Source organism: Pelophylax lessonae (assembly GCF_965119305.1).
Source record: "Pelophylax lessonae genome assembly, chromosome: 3".
NCBI classification, from domain to species: Eukaryota; Metazoa; Chordata; class Amphibia; order Anura; family Ranidae; genus Pelophylax; species Pelophylax lessonae.
This window is the reverse complement of record NC_138770.1, coordinates 369,620,648-369,640,345: the sequence shown is the minus strand read 5'-3', so window position 1 is coordinate 369,640,345 and position 19,698 is coordinate 369,620,648. Positions and strand designations below refer to the sequence as shown.

General features: G+C 37.3%; 1 protein-coding gene across 1 annotated transcript in view; it reads left to right on the top strand.

The window, feature by feature from the left end:
- The first annotated feature begins 6,749 nt into the window (after window positions 1–6,749).
- LOC309551550 (gamma-aminobutyric acid receptor subunit rho-2-like) overlaps window positions 6,750–19,698 on the top strand; it is a 107,570-nt gene continuing 94,621 nt past the window's right edge. Inside the window, exon 1 of the mRNA XM_082252174.1 lies at window positions 6,750–7,023. Coding sequence (XP_082108300.1) covers window positions 6,833–7,023 — 191 coding nt within the window. The 5' untranslated portion in view covers window positions 6,750–6,832. The remainder of the gene's footprint in view (window positions 7,024–19,698) is intronic.

The following is a 19,698-nucleotide window of genomic DNA, read 5'->3' as shown; positions in this document are numbered from 1 at the left end:
AAAATAAGTGAACCTATCACACAAGCAGGAAATTACATTTCTGAGGGTTTTCTGTGCGCCAGTGGTGTATAGAACGCTTCCAAGTTTCCATATTGCATTGAATTTTACAGAAAACTACAGCACCTGCACATTAAAAAGCAAAGGCCCTTTTTTTTATTATTCAATTATAAACTGGTTTGTGTAGCAATGTTATATGCTATAATATTTTTTTTGTAATGTACTATATATTTTTCACAAAAGTGGAGTTTCCCTTTAGAGTTTTCCTTGAGGCTGTACAGGTAAAGGAGATGCAATATGCAGAATGTTAGCTGAGCCTGCACTCTTAGCCAAGTATCTGCAAACAATGGGAGAGCGGGCATGAACAATCAACACAACTGGAAGCCCAATTACAGCAATTTACACAAAGTGACAGTTGTTTCCTGCTGTTGGGGATGTCTGTAAGTGGTGGTAAGAAAGGGACACAATCTACCCATCACATGACCATTATCAACTAATTGCCAACCCCGATTTAAAAGATACTGTAGTACAACACAGGATGAGGAGAGTGAAGGTCCACCATGCAGTGGCAGCCCTCCCTACACATGAAAACATTGTGTCCGGGCAGCTGACCCTCCTCCCCCCACCCTGGTCCTGGCCCTGAATGGAGGAGTACATTTGGGAGACAGTTTTCACCCTATAACAGGAACAAAGGAAGAATGACCAGGTTATGAAAGTTGTATTTCTTTCCCCAAAAAAATTTAAAACATCTTTAGAAATGACAAATTACATCCTTTAAAAGCCAGTCCATTTGAAATTAATTTGGAGCGCCACACCCTATTTGGCACTGAACTCATTTTCTCATGGGGCCAACACTTCCAATGTGACCCATAAGCAGATTGTGCTACTTGCACATACTCTCAATATTATCCAGTGTTGATTTCTTGGAAAAGGCACTTTCTTGGAAAAGACACTTTACAGTTTTACTTTTTTTGAAACGCGTAACTGCAACGTGGATTGTTTTATTTTCAGGCACACTGAAAACATGCCAAGTACTTTTCAGTTTCAAGCATCCTCACACAACAGTTGTTAATTCTGGCATCTTATTTCATGTTTTATACAAACTGATAATAATAAGACGTTTCTATTCATCGTGCACCATTTTCTTTTTTGAACGGCACAAATCTGAAATATCCATATCTAACTGCCAGAGCTACAAATGCACTCTGTTATTTTGGATTAATACATTCTAGATTGTTTTTCACATAAATCTGTTTTATTGTTGACACAGTTTGCTTGGTTTGTCTTTTTATTACATTGCAGGAACAAATATATAACTTTGTGGTAGGCAAACTAATAAATTATGTGACTGCTGTCTGGCATTCCATTCTTTGCACATTGTAAATAATCATTATAAGCCATTACCATTAACTTTAATGTTAAAAGTTGCTACAAATTCCTCAATAATGTTTAGTGTGTTAAGAGCACGTGGCAGCTATTCACCTCTCATAACTTTCCAGCAACAAGCTGGTTCACCTGTCATTAAGTCCCTAGTGCAGATGGTCATACATTTCCTAGGTTCTGACAGAAATGTTACTGAGACATTAGCATACTGCAGCTGACCTCTTACGCCCTAGTATTAAATCTAGTTTAGTGCACAGATACAGGGTCAACTACTTTTGGTTAGTGCTTTGGGGGAGCTCTCCTGGGATTATTTTGCTCTTTTAATCTGATTATCATCCAACTTGTTTTCTGGTAATCATTCCTAATATGTTGCTGCTAGTTACAGCTTAGTTTGGACCACGGCTCCCAGCTATATCTGTCTTTTCTATCTGTTTTCTAAATATAATTGTCTGCCACCTACCCTGCCTTCTGTCTAGTTCTAACTTTACCTTTGGTTTAAAGATTTTACCCTTTCCTGCCTGTTAGCAATCATTAATGGGCAGGACGCAATTCTGAGAGCTTCCATCCAACTATGTTCTAACACTTTTTGCAGGAGGAAGTAGTAAAGACACTTCTTGTGAGGACATACAGTAGGTCTATTACCTTAAATACAGGATCTGATCAACACAAGACACAGCATGTAAGATATCACTCAGGGATACACAAGAGCTCACATTCTAAGTTGTAGTAGAGAAATAGGTGATATAGGATGTTCGGATAAAACCAAAATCGCCATTCTGAACAAACTGCACCAATAGGATGGAGTATTTGCAAGCATGCTTGAGAATACCCAGTTTGCCAGTAGATATGTCTAGCAGTTTGCACAACAGTAGTGATAATGAGTAGTTGTAGTACTTGTAACAATGTTTGATCATATACATTTGGTAGCATTAAAGGGAAAGGCCTACCAGTCAGCATTGTTTGAACTCAGTTTCTGATCTGTTTGTTAAAACCTGGACCAAAAACAGAAAGTCCATAACTCCAGAAAAAGTAACATTTTTTATTGAACATGTAAAGAAAAACATGTGTTTTTAAAACATTGGAATGTTTGGCTGCTTTATTCAAGAAAGACTCTTGCATTATAATCTTAAAAAGGTATCATGACATCTTAAAAATCCTTTTTGATTGCTTTTGGTGCAGCTTAAAGTAGAGGTGAAAGCATATCCCTGTGTCCCAGAACATGGGATGCAGGCTTGTCCTAATACCAATCCAGGGAGTTAGTAAAGGTAAAGAGGAATGGATTACCACTACTTTCCACCAGCCCAAGTACATAAACGATGAAGAGCGACCTCAGCCTGCATGTCTCCATCAAACCACACGCCCTGATGTATTTCACCCTGCCCACTGGGGGCTTAGTCATAGCCTATGACTAAGCCCCAGTGGGTGAGATAAAATGCATCAGGGTGTGTGGTATAATTAGACACATTGTAGGTGTCATGGACTTGCAATAGAGCTTGGCAAGCTTACCTGTACCTTCATGTCTGTATTAGAGGTCAGACTGCATTTCTGGATCCTTTTTATCACTTCTACTTCCTGTTCCTGCCCCGCCCAGGTCATCACAGGAAGTCTATATTAACCAATGCACTGCAGGTCTGCTTTGCTGTTCAACAGTATTAGTTTCCTGTTTGCCGTGTGCTTGAACTACTCTTCTGTGTACCGACTTTGGCTTGTCTCCGACCATTCCTGTTTGCCTGTTACCCTGACCTTTGGCCTGTCCCTTGACTACCCTTATCTGCCTGTTACCCTGACCTCGGCTTACCCATCACCATTCTGTGTGTCCTGAGTGGCTGCTTCCCTTCTCTCCCTACGGAGCGTGACCTGGGGGACCCCAGGGGCCGCGACCTGGGCCCAGCTGCAGCGAAGTCCATCCTCACCACTAGAGGCTCTGGTGAACACCTGCTGGGTCTTAGACTCTGCGCCCTGGGGAATCTTGGGCTCACGTTCCGGTCCATCCGCAGCAGTCTGCTATTGGGTTCACTACCTTGCTTGCGCCCCTGCCTCCAACAGGGTGCAGTTGTCACCTGGCCACAGGTGACCTGACAGTAGGCTGGGGCCGCTCTTTATAATTTTTTTCACCTGGGCTGGTTGGGAGTAGCGGCGATCCTTTCCTCTTTACATATTAAAATCCTTATTAAACCTCCCAGGGGAACAAATGCACGGAGTGCTTTATCCCATTATAATCTGTGCTGTTGTTCTTGAGCTAGCATGGTTGAAAGAGTATTCCTCTCCCCCCAACTGATGTCCAAATAATGCTGCTCGCAAGAAGATGATCATTTATTAAAGGCTGATTGATAGCTGTTGTCTCTGGCAGCAGGAGTATGGAGATGTGCACTGTCACTCAGCACAGCAGGTGCAGGGGTTCACTCAATTTGTGTAACTGATCATTCACAATACTAAAGTTTTAGTGGGACTGTGTGCTGATCTGATAGCTGCTAATAAACATCAACTGCACCAGCAGATAGATTACACAGCCCCGCCAGAGCCGACTGATCCTTTACTATTGTAAGTGCAGAGCGGGATCCTTGTGGAGCCGTGTGATTGATCTGTGCTCTGTCTGTAAACATTAACTGCAATTAGGACCAGGCAAGATATGCTGAAAAGCAGTCAGAGGATACCTGGTGCAGATTTGATGCTGGAGCACAGCTGAAAGCTGTTTAGACCTGGCGAGAGCTGGTGCTGCGGTAAGGGACAGCTCTGCTCAGCCATCTACTCACATTTTTCACACAAGCATCATGCTGGCAGGATCATGGGGGTCTCCAGCAGGCTGAAAGGTGAATCGCCCCAGTAACTACAAGTCTAATAGACTGAAACTGTGTCACCAGACTGCCTTCACAAATCAATAAGCATGATAATAAATGGAGAGTTTACAGAGAGAGATCTTTTACACTGAAACTTTGCAAAGTGAGATTCTGAGAGGGGAGCTGTGCTGTAACTCCCCCATGGGAACACCCATATATTGGGCTTCAGCCTAGGGTGGAGCTGACAGCCAACACAAACAGACATAAAAATGTGCTTTTATAGCACAACACTGTCAAGGAGCAGAATGGGATCAAATGTCCCCCTGGTGGATTGGTGAACAAGAGTTTTTAATTTGTGGTTAACTTTGAGTTGTAACTCCAGAAAAACTGTTGAATACATGGTTGAAATATACATACAACATGTTTAATGTACCTGCCAAAATATTTCTAATTTTGGTCAGCCACTCTTTGTGGTATGCACACCTCTGCTAGTCAGAAATATCACTCTACTACTCCTTGTTTTCGCATTGCTGGCTCCTGGATCAGCTTCCTGCATACTGGATCCCAATATTAAGGTAGAACTAAACGATTTCAGTCAAAATTAACTATTTTTAATCATTATGCTGTTAGCATGAGTAAATAGATAGGAAGGTACAGTATTGTATTTACTTGTTCTAAACTTTTTGTTTTTTTACATTTCTTCAGTTGCTTACCAATTTCTGCCCTAGGTCAAAATTATGTCATACATTCCAGGAGTCTTCATGGGCATTTCCTCAGCTAAGCACATCCTTTTGCCAATATGCCTGAGCTAAGGGCAAATGGATTCCAAGAAGTAAATCCTACATGAATCATCTGCTGTTATTACTTAAGATGTCCTAGAAATGCTAGGGGTTGCATATAAATATTATGTTTACCACTTCAAAACCATAAGTGAGACTTTAGGCTCCTTCTTACATTCTTACCAGGCCAATCCTAATTGCTTTGCTAAAAGAACCTAATACACAAACAGCTGAATCAGTTAGAAGAATCCTCTTTCCTCCCTGGACTGTACTACTTTATATACAGTTTACAAAGTCAAAGACCAAAAATTAAAAAAAATTAGAAATCAGTTCATCAGGATTCCTATAAAGATTTTATAGGAATAATAACAAAGATAACATATCAGTTATTGTGATTTTTTTTTAAAAAAACAATGCCACAAACCAATATACTGTCCATTTAATGTAGAGCTGATAGAATATCCTGTCTAAATAAATACACAAACAGCTGAATCAGTTAAAAGAATCCTCTTTCCTCCTTGGACTGTACTACTCCATATATAGTCAGAGACCAAAAATATTTAAAAAAAAAACAACACTACTACCCTCTCTTTAGAAATCAATTTATCAGGATTCCTATAACGATTTTATAGGAATAATAACAAAGATAAAACATCAGTTAATGTGAAAATATTTTTAAAAAATGCCACAAACCAATATAGTATCCATTTAATGTAGGGCTGATAGATCATCCTAAATAAACCTTTTAAAAGTCAACATAATAGACAAAAATAAACATCATTCCTAGTAATAATAAGAATATGAATATTGTTCTAATCATAATAATTGAATTCATACAAAAATGATCTTAAAAATAATAAAATTTCACCGTTTTGGAATAGTTTCAAGAAGATTCAAATGTAGTAGTTGTATGTTCTCCATACAGTAAGTAGTTTGACTAAGAGAAAATAATTTCTTTTTTTTTTTTTGCATGCTGTCTATATATTACTTTGTAAAAAATGTAATTGTTGCCTTTTTATTGATTGAACACAATGTCATGTTTGATCTTAAACCAAGTCTTTTTTTTTATTATTCTTTTATTCTCTAACTTTTTCTTGTCGTCATTTCACTTATAACGCATAACATAACACAGAATAGCGTTATGTCACTGCTTACACATTTGATTCTGTTATATTAAAAATCATTTTGATGCCGGAAATGCATAATGTTTTAAAATAGGCAATATACTGTGTGATATTGAGTTGATCAGGATTCTAAATAAATTCTCAACTAAATCCTCATCTCTGAATGTATGTAATTGTTAATCCCCTGTTTGATTTTGATCACTCTTACATGCTAGCAGATTTCTGTATTGTTTCAGACTGATGCAATGCTGCTATACTAGCATTATTATAAAGCACGTGTGTTCATATGTACATGTGTATGCATATTGATAGATTACTTTTAAAAGCATATAAGACTGTGGTGTTTACTACAAGGTCTTTACACTGTGAATTGTCTTCCCTATGCCAATGCTTGTCAGCATATATGACTAGTCATTAGATGGAATGTTAAAACTAAAATTCTTAACGCAGCGTTTGGAAGTACTTGTCAAGATTCCATCATCTGTCATGAAAATCTAACCCAGATTAGTGCTCTGATGAATCATCCAGAGTGTCCGTAATTGCATTGTGAACCACATGCCTATTATGTAAGGGGTTTAGTGAAATCTCTGTCCTAGGACCCCAGGGGATATGTAGCAAAGCACAGCCAACTTCTGCTAGCCCTCAGAAATGGCCAGTGCCTATCATTCATGTGAGGAAGGTCTGTGATCTGAGTGCTTTATAGGAGTCAGAAGCACAGCCTGCACACTGATCTGTCTGGTCAGTATGATTCCTGGGACAAACAGCTGACTCAATGTGTGCACCACTAGGCATTGCCACTGCTGGGAGAAACTGCAGAGCAGATCCTAGTCTAACCACCGTGCTGAAAATGCCTCATTCATTCAAATTCCTTCTGCTCATCTTTTGCCTCGTCCTTCTCACCGAAAGTAAAAAGCATCGAAGGAGGAGATGGACAAATCAGATGGAAATGCAGAAACAGGCCAGGTAAGTGTTGGTGCACCTGTATCCTCCTCTTATTTCATAGCTTGTATTGTATTATGCAGGGTCTCATCGTGCCAGATGTGTTTCACTGCTGTATAAAAGTACGTATGTCTTTCCATTTGCTGTGATTTCCCCGTTTTACTTTTTGGAAATACAGTTAAGATTTTATGCATTTAACCAATGCTGGGGATTTAAAATAAATTAAATGCTTTACTTGAACCTGCCTGACAGATGTGAAACCTTCTAAACAGGTGTTTAATCATCATTTATATACTTTTTTCTTATAATCACTTAATAATATAAAGTTTGGTAAAAAAACATTCCAACCTTAAAAATAGAAAAACATATTTAATGAAAGGTACAAAAGAATGGTAGTTTAATAAAGAAGGGCATTGACCTTATTAGCTATGTATATTGTTAGGCAAGCTGATGCTTTGTTTATGCTGAACTTTGTAATCCAGTGATATGGAGTGTCCATTACAATTTACTTAACAAGATTAGGTGCCAGACATTTAAATCCAATTGAACTTTTCCAATGTGCTTTTTTAGTGCTTTGAAAATCAAAAATCTATTAAAAGATGTTTAAACATTTTCTCTTCTATCATTGCACAGAAGTTTTATTGATATTTTTCATATTAGGCTTACCAGAAAAAAAAAACAGATAAATGCCGGGTGTTACGTTACTGTAAGGATCAAGACAATAATAGTAACTTATATGCAAAAATGTCTAATAGGTTATCAATTCTAGTTTATGTGTAATCCACAGGTTGAGTGAAATAATAGGGAAATACAAAGATACAGACATGAAGGTGGTTGACGCAGAAGACATTATCGGCCTAGGTTAATTTGTTGTAAGCTACAGTAACTCATAAAAATCGAAATTGGTTGTACCTTTGTATCTTTTTTTAATTACCTGGCTATTGTAAATGGAACTCTAGTTGTTACAGGTTACTTTATGCTGTGTACTTACAAGGCTCTGCTACATGGGCCATGTGACTGCTTTTTGGTCAGAAAGCAAGCTTCCTTAGACTTTAAACTGGTAGACAGGAGGCAGTTGATGGAATTAACAATAATAGTGCAGCTGTAGTACATTTTTGGCTTTTTGCCTTTGTATAAATGTTATACATTAAAATCCAGGGCCACAAAAGCTGAATTCAAGGTAAAAAACATATGTGAGTCTACACACACTGTATAAGTACATTTTCCTGTATTTGCATAAATCTGGAGAGTCCAGTTTTGTCTTTAAAACAGCCAGAGAGTTAACTAAACCTTACTTTTGTATGTCACTTGCTATTTTATTCTACAAGAGGCTTACCAAAAGCTGCCTCTGGTTTATTTTGGTAAAATTACTGATCAGAGGAGAAAGCCTTATTGATGCCCTCACATAGTTGGCCATTGATGCACTAATGTCTTTTGACTGCTGTTGTTATGTTTCCTTATTCTTCATTGTACCCCTCATATGTGGCTTTTTAGTGTACCTATATCCGGCTGTTCTCAATAAAATTTATACTTGCAAAAATAAAATTACTGATCAGCCAATCAGATGTGCTTTTGAAACTGCCTTTTCCCAATCATTTTCCCAAAAGTGGTTCCTTTGATAATATTTACAATATTTACAATATTTACAGGTCAGTAAGGCCAACTTCTAAAGGATTGTGTGTGGAGATTCACTTAATTTATTCAATGATGTGAAAAAAGTTATGCTTTACTCATTTCATTTTTATTAGAGAAGGTCAATTATTAACCTCCCTTGATGTGCCACATCCCTTAGTACAAAAAAAAAATGTAACCTTTCCCTTTGGTTGGGACTTTATAGGCACTTAAATTATAAATAGAACTTAGTTACATAAAAAATATTCATTTTATTTTGTACAAAATTAAAAACATTTTACAAAATATACATGGATTGCATAAATATGAAAACACCAATAAGTAAGATGTAAAGATTGATGTCCTTCACCCGACGCATTTCAGAGCTATCTTACCTCTTTCCTCAGGGGTGTAGTAGGTATCAAACTTAGATATTCTACTGGTGTCCAAAATAGCATTTCATGTTTAGATAAAAACACATTCCCAGGATCTCTGCCACCTCTGCCTTAACATGCGAATAGTAAATAGCTAGTATGTAAATATATAGCATATTCACAGGATGGTAATAAGGATGCTCTAAGACACTGAGGCCTGACAGATAAGTCCTGTGGGTGCCTGCTATGACAGGATGTTGTTCACACTTTAAATATCTGTATATGTAATTCCTCAGCCCTGCCTTGCCTATGCAATGGCGTATGGTAGTAGTGCATTGTTCCTAGAGTAGCCACTAAGTACTCTAGGAACAATACACCACTACCATACGCCATTGCATAGGCAAGGCTGAGGAATTACATATGCAGATATTTAAAGTGGGAACAACATCCTGTCATAGCAGGCACCCACAGGACTTATCTGTCAGGCCTCAGTGGCTTAGAGCATCCTTATTACCATCCTGTGAATATACTATATATTTACATACTAGCTATTTACTATTCGCATGTTAAGGCAGAGGTGGCAGAGATCCTGGGAATGTGTTTTTATCTAAACATGAAATGCTATTTTGGACACCAGTAGAATATCTAAGTTTGATACCTACTACACCCCTGAGGAAAGAATTGTGTGAAGGACGGTAATCTTTATATCCTATAAATTGGTGTTTTCATAGTTAGGCATTCGTAAAATATTTCTAATTTTGTACACAATAAAATGACTATTTTTTATATAATTAGGTTCTATTTATAATTTAAGTGCCAATAAAGTCCCAACCAAAGGGGAAGTTTACATTTCTTTTTTTTACTCATTTCATTTGCACGTGATTGGATAATTGAAGTGTATCTTTAGACAATTTATTTAGTGAGCATTCTCAAATCCTTTAGTAAATCTGAATTAATATCTCAAAAAGTCAAAAATCCAAAGGATATATTCATGTCTTCATATTTTATTGTCTTTTTCCTTTTGCTCTGAATGCTGTGCCCATTTACAAAAATATATAAATGACATTCTCAGTGGCAGTATTGTATAACATATTGTACCCCCAGCATGTCCTTATATGGACCCCCTGTTAGAAAAGTATTGCATTAAAGAATAAAATGCCATTTCAGCAAATCTTTCCTATAAATGTGTTTACTACACTGGGACTGGGACTGGGATTTCATACATCAGTTTACATAATTTGTCCAAGGCTCTCTGCATTTTGTGACATGTGGCATTTGTTTTTGAGGTCAATAATTAGGAAGATGATTTTTGTAAACTTCTGGCTTCAAGCTATAGCAGTTATCAAAAGTTTTGGATGACTGTGAACTGCAAAAGAAAGAGTCATTTTTATTGCCTTAAACATGTATTGGCATATGTGAAATGTTGACATATTTGGTCAAGAAAACCAGAATATCACTTATGGTATGTCCTTCATTGGTGGCAGAAAAGTATTATCATGAAATCAGAGGATGTGATTACTGTTTACGGACTTGGAGTTCTCTGTGTTACATCATAAAGTAAATCTTTTAAACCATTCACACAATCTGTTAGGAGTTTCTGTGCCCTGTGGTTATGTCATTATACAAAAAACGTGTCCCTTTAGATTATTTGTTAAAGCTGATCTAGAAGCAAAAACGGATTATGCATATATTAGCCTCAAAAAGGAACATTTGCATTTTTTCCCTAAGGATGCTCTTATGTTTGTCTCCAGCAATCATGTTATCCATGGTCTGATGTCTAACATAAGGACTAGTAAAGAATTTAAATGTTCATTAATAACACCATCTAGGAATAATTTAGAGCTTTCCTAATGCCCATGTAGGAAGTCAAGTTTTTAATACTCTCCATAAATGAACTAATGTGGTGTAAGCACACCATAAGGCTGCTAAGTAAGATTGACAATATATACAAATGCTCACAGTACTAATCATGTATCAAAGAGAAAAGAGGGAAATGGGAGAAGTATGTATAACAACCAATCACATATAGCTGTCATATTTTAGCATTAATTATAAAATAATAAAAAATATCTGACAAGTTGGTATAAATGCAAAAACGTAAGAGAAAAAAATGTATTTACAGTTAGAGAAATTCTGTGTTAACGTCTGACGTGTTATAGATATTTAGAAGGCATTGAATATCCACAGGAAATGTACAGTAGATAAAACACACACCTTTTCTCAATGTGCATATTAAAAAGGATAATCTGACATTATAATTCACAAAGACCCCTCATCATTTATGCTGCTATTTAAATGTAGCTTGCTGTCCAGAACTTCAATGGATTTAGGTATTTTTTGCAATAAAACAAACACGGAAAACTTGGAAACAAAGTTGCCATTTGGAGTCTATGTAACTCATAAGTAGGGCTGCAAGGTCCTGTTATATTGCATTTCAATCTTACTATCCAAGTTAACTGCAGACAGAGATTAAGCAAACCTTAATTTGTAAGCAGCTATAAAGATCATCACATCAAATCACTTCCTTATAAGGAACCAAGACCCAAACATTTCAGAGAGGTCATGCTCTTGGTATTGAGTGACTTTATAAAGTTCATATTTTTTACTTGGATGTTTTTACTTTACATTGCAGTACATTTTTAGCAATTGCACCATCCACATTCAAACATGAAGATCATTATAGGCATGTATTTTTATTGCAGTGTCATTCAATATACATTATACCTCATGTGCATCTTATGCTGGCCTTTTTTCATTTGATATCAATTGAGTTGACGTTGCTTGATTTTATGTCTCATGAGCAGGGTTCTCATTTAATGTGATGTCCACAGACCAGAACATGTGCAGGCAATTTAAAACATTGAGTAACCAACTGTCAACTTCACTTTCTTAAGAGAATCTGCCCTTCTCTATGACTGTTTTTAGAGAGGGGTTATCCCAGGTAGTCCTTAGATACAGCTTATTCTATAGCTTTAAAAAGACAGAGAAAGTATCTTTTTTTATCTAGAAACAAGTATAGGTCAAGACAGGGAAGTGCTAATTGCAACAATACATGTCCCCCATTGATAGTTGCGTTCAGCCTTGAGTTTAAGGAGATTAGGGATATGTTTTACAAGAATTTGCCCATTCTCTATAAAGATGATACTTGTGCAAAAATTTTGAAGGAGGGGGTTAATGTTGTAGCCAGAAGGGCGAGAATCCTGGGTCATTTTTTGTCACCTAGTTTTTTTAGGCCAGGCTTGATGCCCTCTCGATCATTGACGTGGCTCCACTTTAAGGGCAACTTTAAGTGTGGTTCCAGAGAATATGGTTTTTGCTCTCATATTTTATCAGAACATACTTTTCGTTCTTCAGTTTGTTTCAATATCAATAGATTATTTAATTACAATTCCAGCTACATTGCTTATGTCATCACATGCAGTGAATGCTTCATTTAATACATTGGTAGGACCAATCGTAGGTTAAAAGATAGATTTCGATAACATTTGAGCGACATTAGGGGATGCAAATCCACTAATGTGGCTCGACATTTTAAGAACATGCATGCAGGCGATCTCTCCCTTGTACAGGTACAGGTCAATGAACAGGTTAAAATGCCGAAGATAGGGGGGGGATATTTTTCGCCTATTATACAAACGAGAAGTCTTTTGGATATTCAGATTTCAGACGAGAATACCCAAAGAATACATTTTGAGTGGGACGTCACTCATTATTATGAGTGACTAATTTTCAACTTGTCTGGTTAAACTAAATTTTATATATCAAAGTTTATATACAGTAAACCCCCCTCCATTGCGGGGGTTATGTTCCGGACCCAGCCGCGAAAAGTGAAAATCCGCGAAATAGAAAAACCCTATTAAAATGCATTGTAGGCATGTTTTTTTTACTGTCACTGTACGTGTAAAAGCATTTTAAGGTCTTTAAACACACTTTTAAAACAATAGAAACTCATTTAAACACATAAAAGATACTGAGAGACGGAGCAAGAGCTATGGAAAACACAAAAATATTTAATGATTTATATAGTAAAATAACATTACAAAAAAAACCGCAATATACCGGGACCGCAAAAACTGAACCGCTATGGAGCGGGGGTTTACTGTAGTATATTCCATTTCTGTTAATGGAGATTACTTATATGTTCGTCTTAGGTGCGACTACTCTTCTTAGATGCACTGCATTGATGGGTACATGTGTTTTTCCTTTTCCTTTTGTTTATAAATGACTGATGTATGGGGGATGGATAATGCAACGTATACATGTGTTTCGTTTGCAGTTTCCATACCCCCATGCGTTGTTGATTTGATTTGTGAATGTATTAGGAATAAGGTACTCGTACATCAATGTCAGTGTTTCTCTGTTTTAATTGTAAAAGGAAAACATTTTTTGTTCATGTTGTTTAAATCTGTAATATTTGTGTTTGTGTGATGTTTCCTTTATAGATTGATAGTGTATTTTACACACCAATGTGATTGGTCTTTGCTGTGATGTTAGAAGATAGTTGAAAGTCAGAATTACTAATTAGTCATCTATTAGGTTCACCTGTTAATTGTACTATTTAAACATTACATGCAAAGATGTATTGTCAGTTATGATTAGGCGATCTTGAATCGTGAAACGCGTCAACTGTTTGAGCTCATCTGTCATGTTATATCCGATTTATACCAGCAATAAAGAGATACATTTTAACCTTCTTCTACTGGAGAGAGGTCATATCTTCTTGCTCACACTCATGAGCAGGGTTCTCATTTAATGTGATGTCCACAAACATGCGCAAGTAATTAAAAACATTGAGTAACTAACTATCAAGTGCATAGGTATACAGCCAATAAAGTTCACCTAACTTGACAAATATTACATTGTCTTTGCATGTACGCTGGTTTTGCTGTGACTTTCATAATGGTCTCTTCCCAAGATGTTCAATGTTTTCCAAGACTATAGCAAAAACCATCAATTATGGTGATATAAAACGACATAGGGGATTGTCATGCTTACCAACCCTTACCTAGCAGGAAAGGTGTGATAAATGCAAGAAGCAATGACACATTTCACCTTAATGCTAAGGCTTCTTCAGGATGGCAACTGCAAATGTGTCAAACTCAATCTTTTACTTGCAAGTTGCAGTCAAACAGAACTACCTTTTAAAGTGTCCTCACTTTCTATATCTATTCTCATATACACTTGAAAAAACTTTCTACCCCTATCATCATCTACACATAGTGCACCGAAAAATCCTAGGGTATAGAACCCCTCCCAGCGAGATATAACCTGAAGCATTAAAGGCTTTAAAGAAGAGGATAAAAAGGGAAAAACACACCTTCAAAAATGCAAAAAGGCAAGATGGGTATAAAATTTCTCATAAGAAAACTCCTATTTTTAAATCCTAGGTCAAACCCGATGGTAACAATGTAGCATAGGTACAGTTTATATCCACTAATATTCTTTCTGCAAGAGGATTTGGTTGAAGTCTTCCCTTCCATGAATTTATTTGCAGCTGCTATATAGCTTTTACCTTCATGGGCTCATTCACACTGCTGTGTTTAGTTTTGTACAGCAGATAGTTTTTTATGCATGTAAAGGCAGGGCTATGGTATTCTGTGAGTCCATACACACAGGGCTCATTGATACAGGTAAAAAACACTGCGGTAAGATACATACAGTAGAAAGTTTTGCACTCATCTAAACACAGCTCTATAGTAATCAATAAGCCCATACACACAGCTGCGTCTACATAGGAAAATGTACACTGTGTTTAGTTGCGCACAAATGAAGTAGGCAACAGCTGCAGATTTTACACACGTACATCTGCAGATTTTATTCACAAACGCGCATAAATGTGTGTATTTTATGCAGGATCTATCCATAATCCAGCATTTTTTCTGCCCATAAGAATGCATTCTAGCTCTGCAACAAAAAACCTTTCTTCTATGCAGAAAATACGCAACTAAATGCAGCATTTTTTCTGCCCATTTAATTGAGCTCTAATGCCTTTGGTGATCAATTATGGCAATCCAAGAAGTTGTGTTGCTTGCTATTTGAATTTTTGCATTCTTTGTCGTAAAATCTCTTATATGTTCAGACATTCTAATCCTAAACTCACATTTGATTTTTCCAATTTATGTATGATTACAGGAGCAAATGAGATGATAGTTCACTCTCGACAACTCTACTTGCACTTGTACAACTTGTACTTCTGTCTCCATTTTCCCTCATATCCTTTTTCTCATAACTCAAGGACTTTTCTCAAAATTATGACATTGTCAAATTATTTTATTTTAATAGCCCCTAGATTTATTTTGGATAATCATTTTACCTTTTCCTTAAAATCTTGAAATCTGGAACACATCTTTCTAATGTCAAGGAATTGCCCATAAGGAGCTGCATTTATTTTAGTGAGGAGAATTTTTGCAGAAAGCAGTGAGTTGGCCGCTGTGGGTTTGCATATGTCATTGTTTTTGAACATCTCCTTTTTGAACATAATAAGGAAACTCACTGAATAGTTTCCTGTTCGATTAGCGGATCTGTTTTAGTAATTATTCATGTGTTCCTTTTCAAGCTGCCACCACTTCATCAATATAGCGCTGCTATAGAGTGATGTGTGCACTCAATTTTATTATTGGGAAGACCTTACACTCCTCCTAATGCCCCAAATGCAGACAGACATAGGACAGTGTTCACACCACTCCTATGGTCACTCCCTGTATCTGTTTATAAAAACTCCTATTAAAGCTAAATTTATACAAAACAAACTGTAACGACAAATTCATTGTGCTCCTCCCAGCCAGGGCATTTTTTTTTTAAAAAATGCTTTATTTAACATAAAGCATGGGGTTACAATCTCAGCAGGCAGTGACAAGGGTAGGGATAGGCTCAAGACATCTCAGACACAGTCAGGAGTTATACAAATGTCAGCAAGTACGATCAAACAGAAAACGTATAGGAGGCCAAAGACCTCTGATAGCAACATCAAGACCTTATTTGGAAGCAACATACACGTATACATTACCAAAAAATGGAGGTGGCCCTAAATGAAGATTCTCACGTTGGCTGCCTGTCGAAGTTTCAAACCCACTGCAGGACAATTCTTTTCAAGGATATAATTGCAACATTCCAGGCCAACATGATGAGGTGTGGAAGTATATAGTGATTTGACATTTAAACTAATAAGTAAGACAAACCTCCCTTAAATTTAAAGCCCTGTTAAACCATCCAATTTTATTAGTGTGTACGTAGCAGCCAAGCTGCATATGTAGTAATAAATATCGACATGTTCTTTTTTGTTAACCTTCTATTTGCTGCAGAAAATGGTAAGGGTGCCTGGATAAACAGTAATATATATGGGCAAATGTTTTATTTGTTTCCTTTCTATTTGCCGAAGCCAAGAGGTAAACATAATAGACATGAAACGGTAACTCGATGACTTCTTCATCAAAAGACTTTATTGTTGCACAACAGCATTTGCAAGATCGAAAAAGATGCTAAGCAAAGTGGTAAACACCCTCTAATAAAAGTATGCTCAAGAGCCAGGACCCTGCTCATCACAGAAGGCAGTGGTCTGGGCCTCTAGCAGTGGTTGTAACAGAGTGCATGGAGATGGGCATGTCCTACCACTGGAGACCCTCACTGTAGTGCTTTGTGTTGAGCAGTGGTCTGGCTCTCCATCATGCTGCTATCACAGGGTGTTTTTACCTATTGCTGTAGCAATTCGAAAGAAAACATAATAGTTGTCTATATTTGATGCTGTGTAAGGAAATAGTTTGGTCTGATGATCTATATAGCTTCCCTTATGTATGGAAGATTGCTTGCTTAATCTGTCTGCAGTGTAAAGTCAGTTTGGATGATAAGACTGAGATTCAATAGTATGACAAACCTTTGCAGCATTATTCAGTTAATATAAGATAAGTTACATAGAGCAGTGTTTCCCAACCTTTTTTCAGTCAAGATCCCCTGTAAAAAAATGATGGACAATTTCAAGGCACCCTTTAAAAATTATGGAACGTCTTGAGGCGTCCCATTCTAAAATGTAAAAATGATTCTAATAGTTTTACATAATGCAGCAACATCGACACATGTAGGACACCTCAACATTAGAGAGGATTTATTCTTCCAAAGCAAATACACTTTTGAAAACTGGTTCTGACTAGTATTCCAGTGTTTTTCTTCTCCCTTAGTTTTTCTCCATCACTCAGCTAATGTGACCCCAACTCTGATAGAAAGGGTCAAACAAGGATGCTATGCAGGCCACTTACATCCTTCTTATCAACTAATGATGCCAGTGGTCGTTAGGATGCTGGCAGCTAGAAGGTTGTAATGGTGAAAACCTGTGGCTTTGTGTAACTAAAAGGCAGCCTTCATCCACACACTGGTTTGTATACAATTTTTGGGCAATTTTTAGGCATTTTGCCAAGGCACCCCTGAAGAAACCTCAAGGCACCACAGCCTGAAAAAGGCTGACATAGACTAATTAGCAGCTAGTTTGTTACAAACTTTCCCTTGTTTGTTATATTGCAACCAGAAACTAGACCCCTTGAAGTTCTAGGAAGAATGTTCTAAGGAGCAAGTCAAATTCAAATAGCTACACATAGGACAGTGATGTATGTGAATTTTAATGACAGATCTGTCTTTTTTTTAATATGCATATGTTGGAGAAGGGTGTGCATTTCAAGTATATTTCTTGTTGCTGTTAGGTGACTTATAAATATTAATGGTGTTTTTCAGATAATTTATAGTAAATTAGGGTGAACATTAATACATTTTTGTTTTAGATTTGGATGTTTAATATAATGTGGGGAGCTCTGTTTCCTAACGTGTTTTCGAAACAGAAATTTACCACACTTTTGTGTACAAGGTGACACAGCAGAGTTTGTTTTATGTAGTGTGTTCATAGTTTTGAGAAGTCTGTTTGTTACTGGGAGCTCTAGCCCCCTTTTATATTTAAAGAGACACTGGGGTTGACTTACTAAAGGCAAATAGACTGTGCACTTCGCAAAGAGTTGCACTCTGCAAGTTGCTCCAGAGCTTAGTAACTGAGGTAAACCTTCACTTTGCAAAGGATACCCAATAATGTGCAAGGAAAAAAAAAAACTGTATTTTTGCTGGCACATGATTGGATGATGAAAGTCAGCAGAGCTCATTTACTAAGCTCTGGAGCAACTGCACTTTGTTAAGTGCACAGTCTATTTGTCTTTAGTAAATCCATGCCACTGTATCTTTCTTAATTATACAGTAAGGGATGAGTATTTCAGGTACATAGGTCTATGCTAATGCATCAGGGAAATGGCAAAAAAGCTGTAAAGCCAGCCACACTCCCATCATGCTCCAGTTTCATGCTAGTGTCCTGGGAGAACAGGTACCTTCTCTCTCCGCAGAGACAAGTAAACCCTTTTTTAACTTTTTCAGCTTTTTCTTAGGATTCTTTTTTTCTTTTTGCAAGCATTTTCAGTTACTGTAAAGCAAGTAGAGTTTTTTTTTTTGCAGCTCTCCAGATTGGTTGATTATCATATTAACCTTATAGGCCATAGCCAGGCTCTGTTATGATGCTGGGCTAGCCAGTAATGTGTCCTGAGGGCACTGTGCTCTGTCTGCTGAGTGCTCTCTTGGACACCTTTGGTGTATTATGTGGGTTAAACAGATTGCTTTACAGGTCCAGGGCCATGATGCATCTGGATAGTAGAACCCTATTCTTGAAGACTCCTTAGGGAGTTTGCCAACTGGATCCAGTGTGCTTTACTGATCTAGAGAGTCCCCCAAGGGGTTAAAGCAGTATTAGAGTAATAATAAAGCCTCCTTTTTTTAAATGAAAATAATAAACATGTTATACTTACTTACTCTGTGCAATGGTTTTACACAGAGCAGCCCCAATGCTCCTCTTTACGGGTCACTTACCGAATGCCCCAAAAGTAAGCCACTTTCTATGTGCGGGCTTGCTCCTGAGCCTCACTGTCTGCTTCTATTGACACAGACAGTGGGGCTCAGCCCCACACACCTCTCCTTCATCATAGCATTAGATTGACAGGAGCAGGAGCTCCAATGGCTTCCGCTGCTCTCAATCTGACCAGTGAGGAAAGCTGGATCGAGTTCAGGCTCAGGTAAGCATAAGGGATTTTTTACCTTAATGCATAGACTGCGGTAACATAAAAACCTTAAGGCTTTTGAATCACTTTAAACCAAAAATGTAATATATTACAGCTTACCAGTCCTTAGATGTGGTGGCTGCGTTAGTTTTCTTTTTTTAGGCTTTTTCCCCTCTGTTTTCACTAGGTGATCTAGCCAGTAAAGCACACCTCCTGTATTAAAAGAAAATATAGGAACCCAATAGGTTCTAAACCCATGCAAATCAATAACCAAAAAACAAATAAACTACAATAAGGAGCTGCATGTTGTAAAGTGTAAAAAAAACACCTATACCATGAAAAGAAACAAAGAAACCATGCTCTTACATCATAAAACACATATCACCATAGTGAATGAAGAAATAAATAAATTCATCTTCATTTAAATGACAGAAAATACATAAAAAATTTGAAGTGCTTATATAATTCCACATGTGAATAACGTCCTCAGTGAGTATAGGAAAGGTCCCTCTCCACCAGCATGGAGACACACTATACACTCACCAGACTTAACCACTTAAGCCCCGGAGGATTAGGCTGCTCAAAGACCAGGGCTTATTTTGCGATTCGGCACTGCGTGGACAATTGTGCGGTCGTGCGAC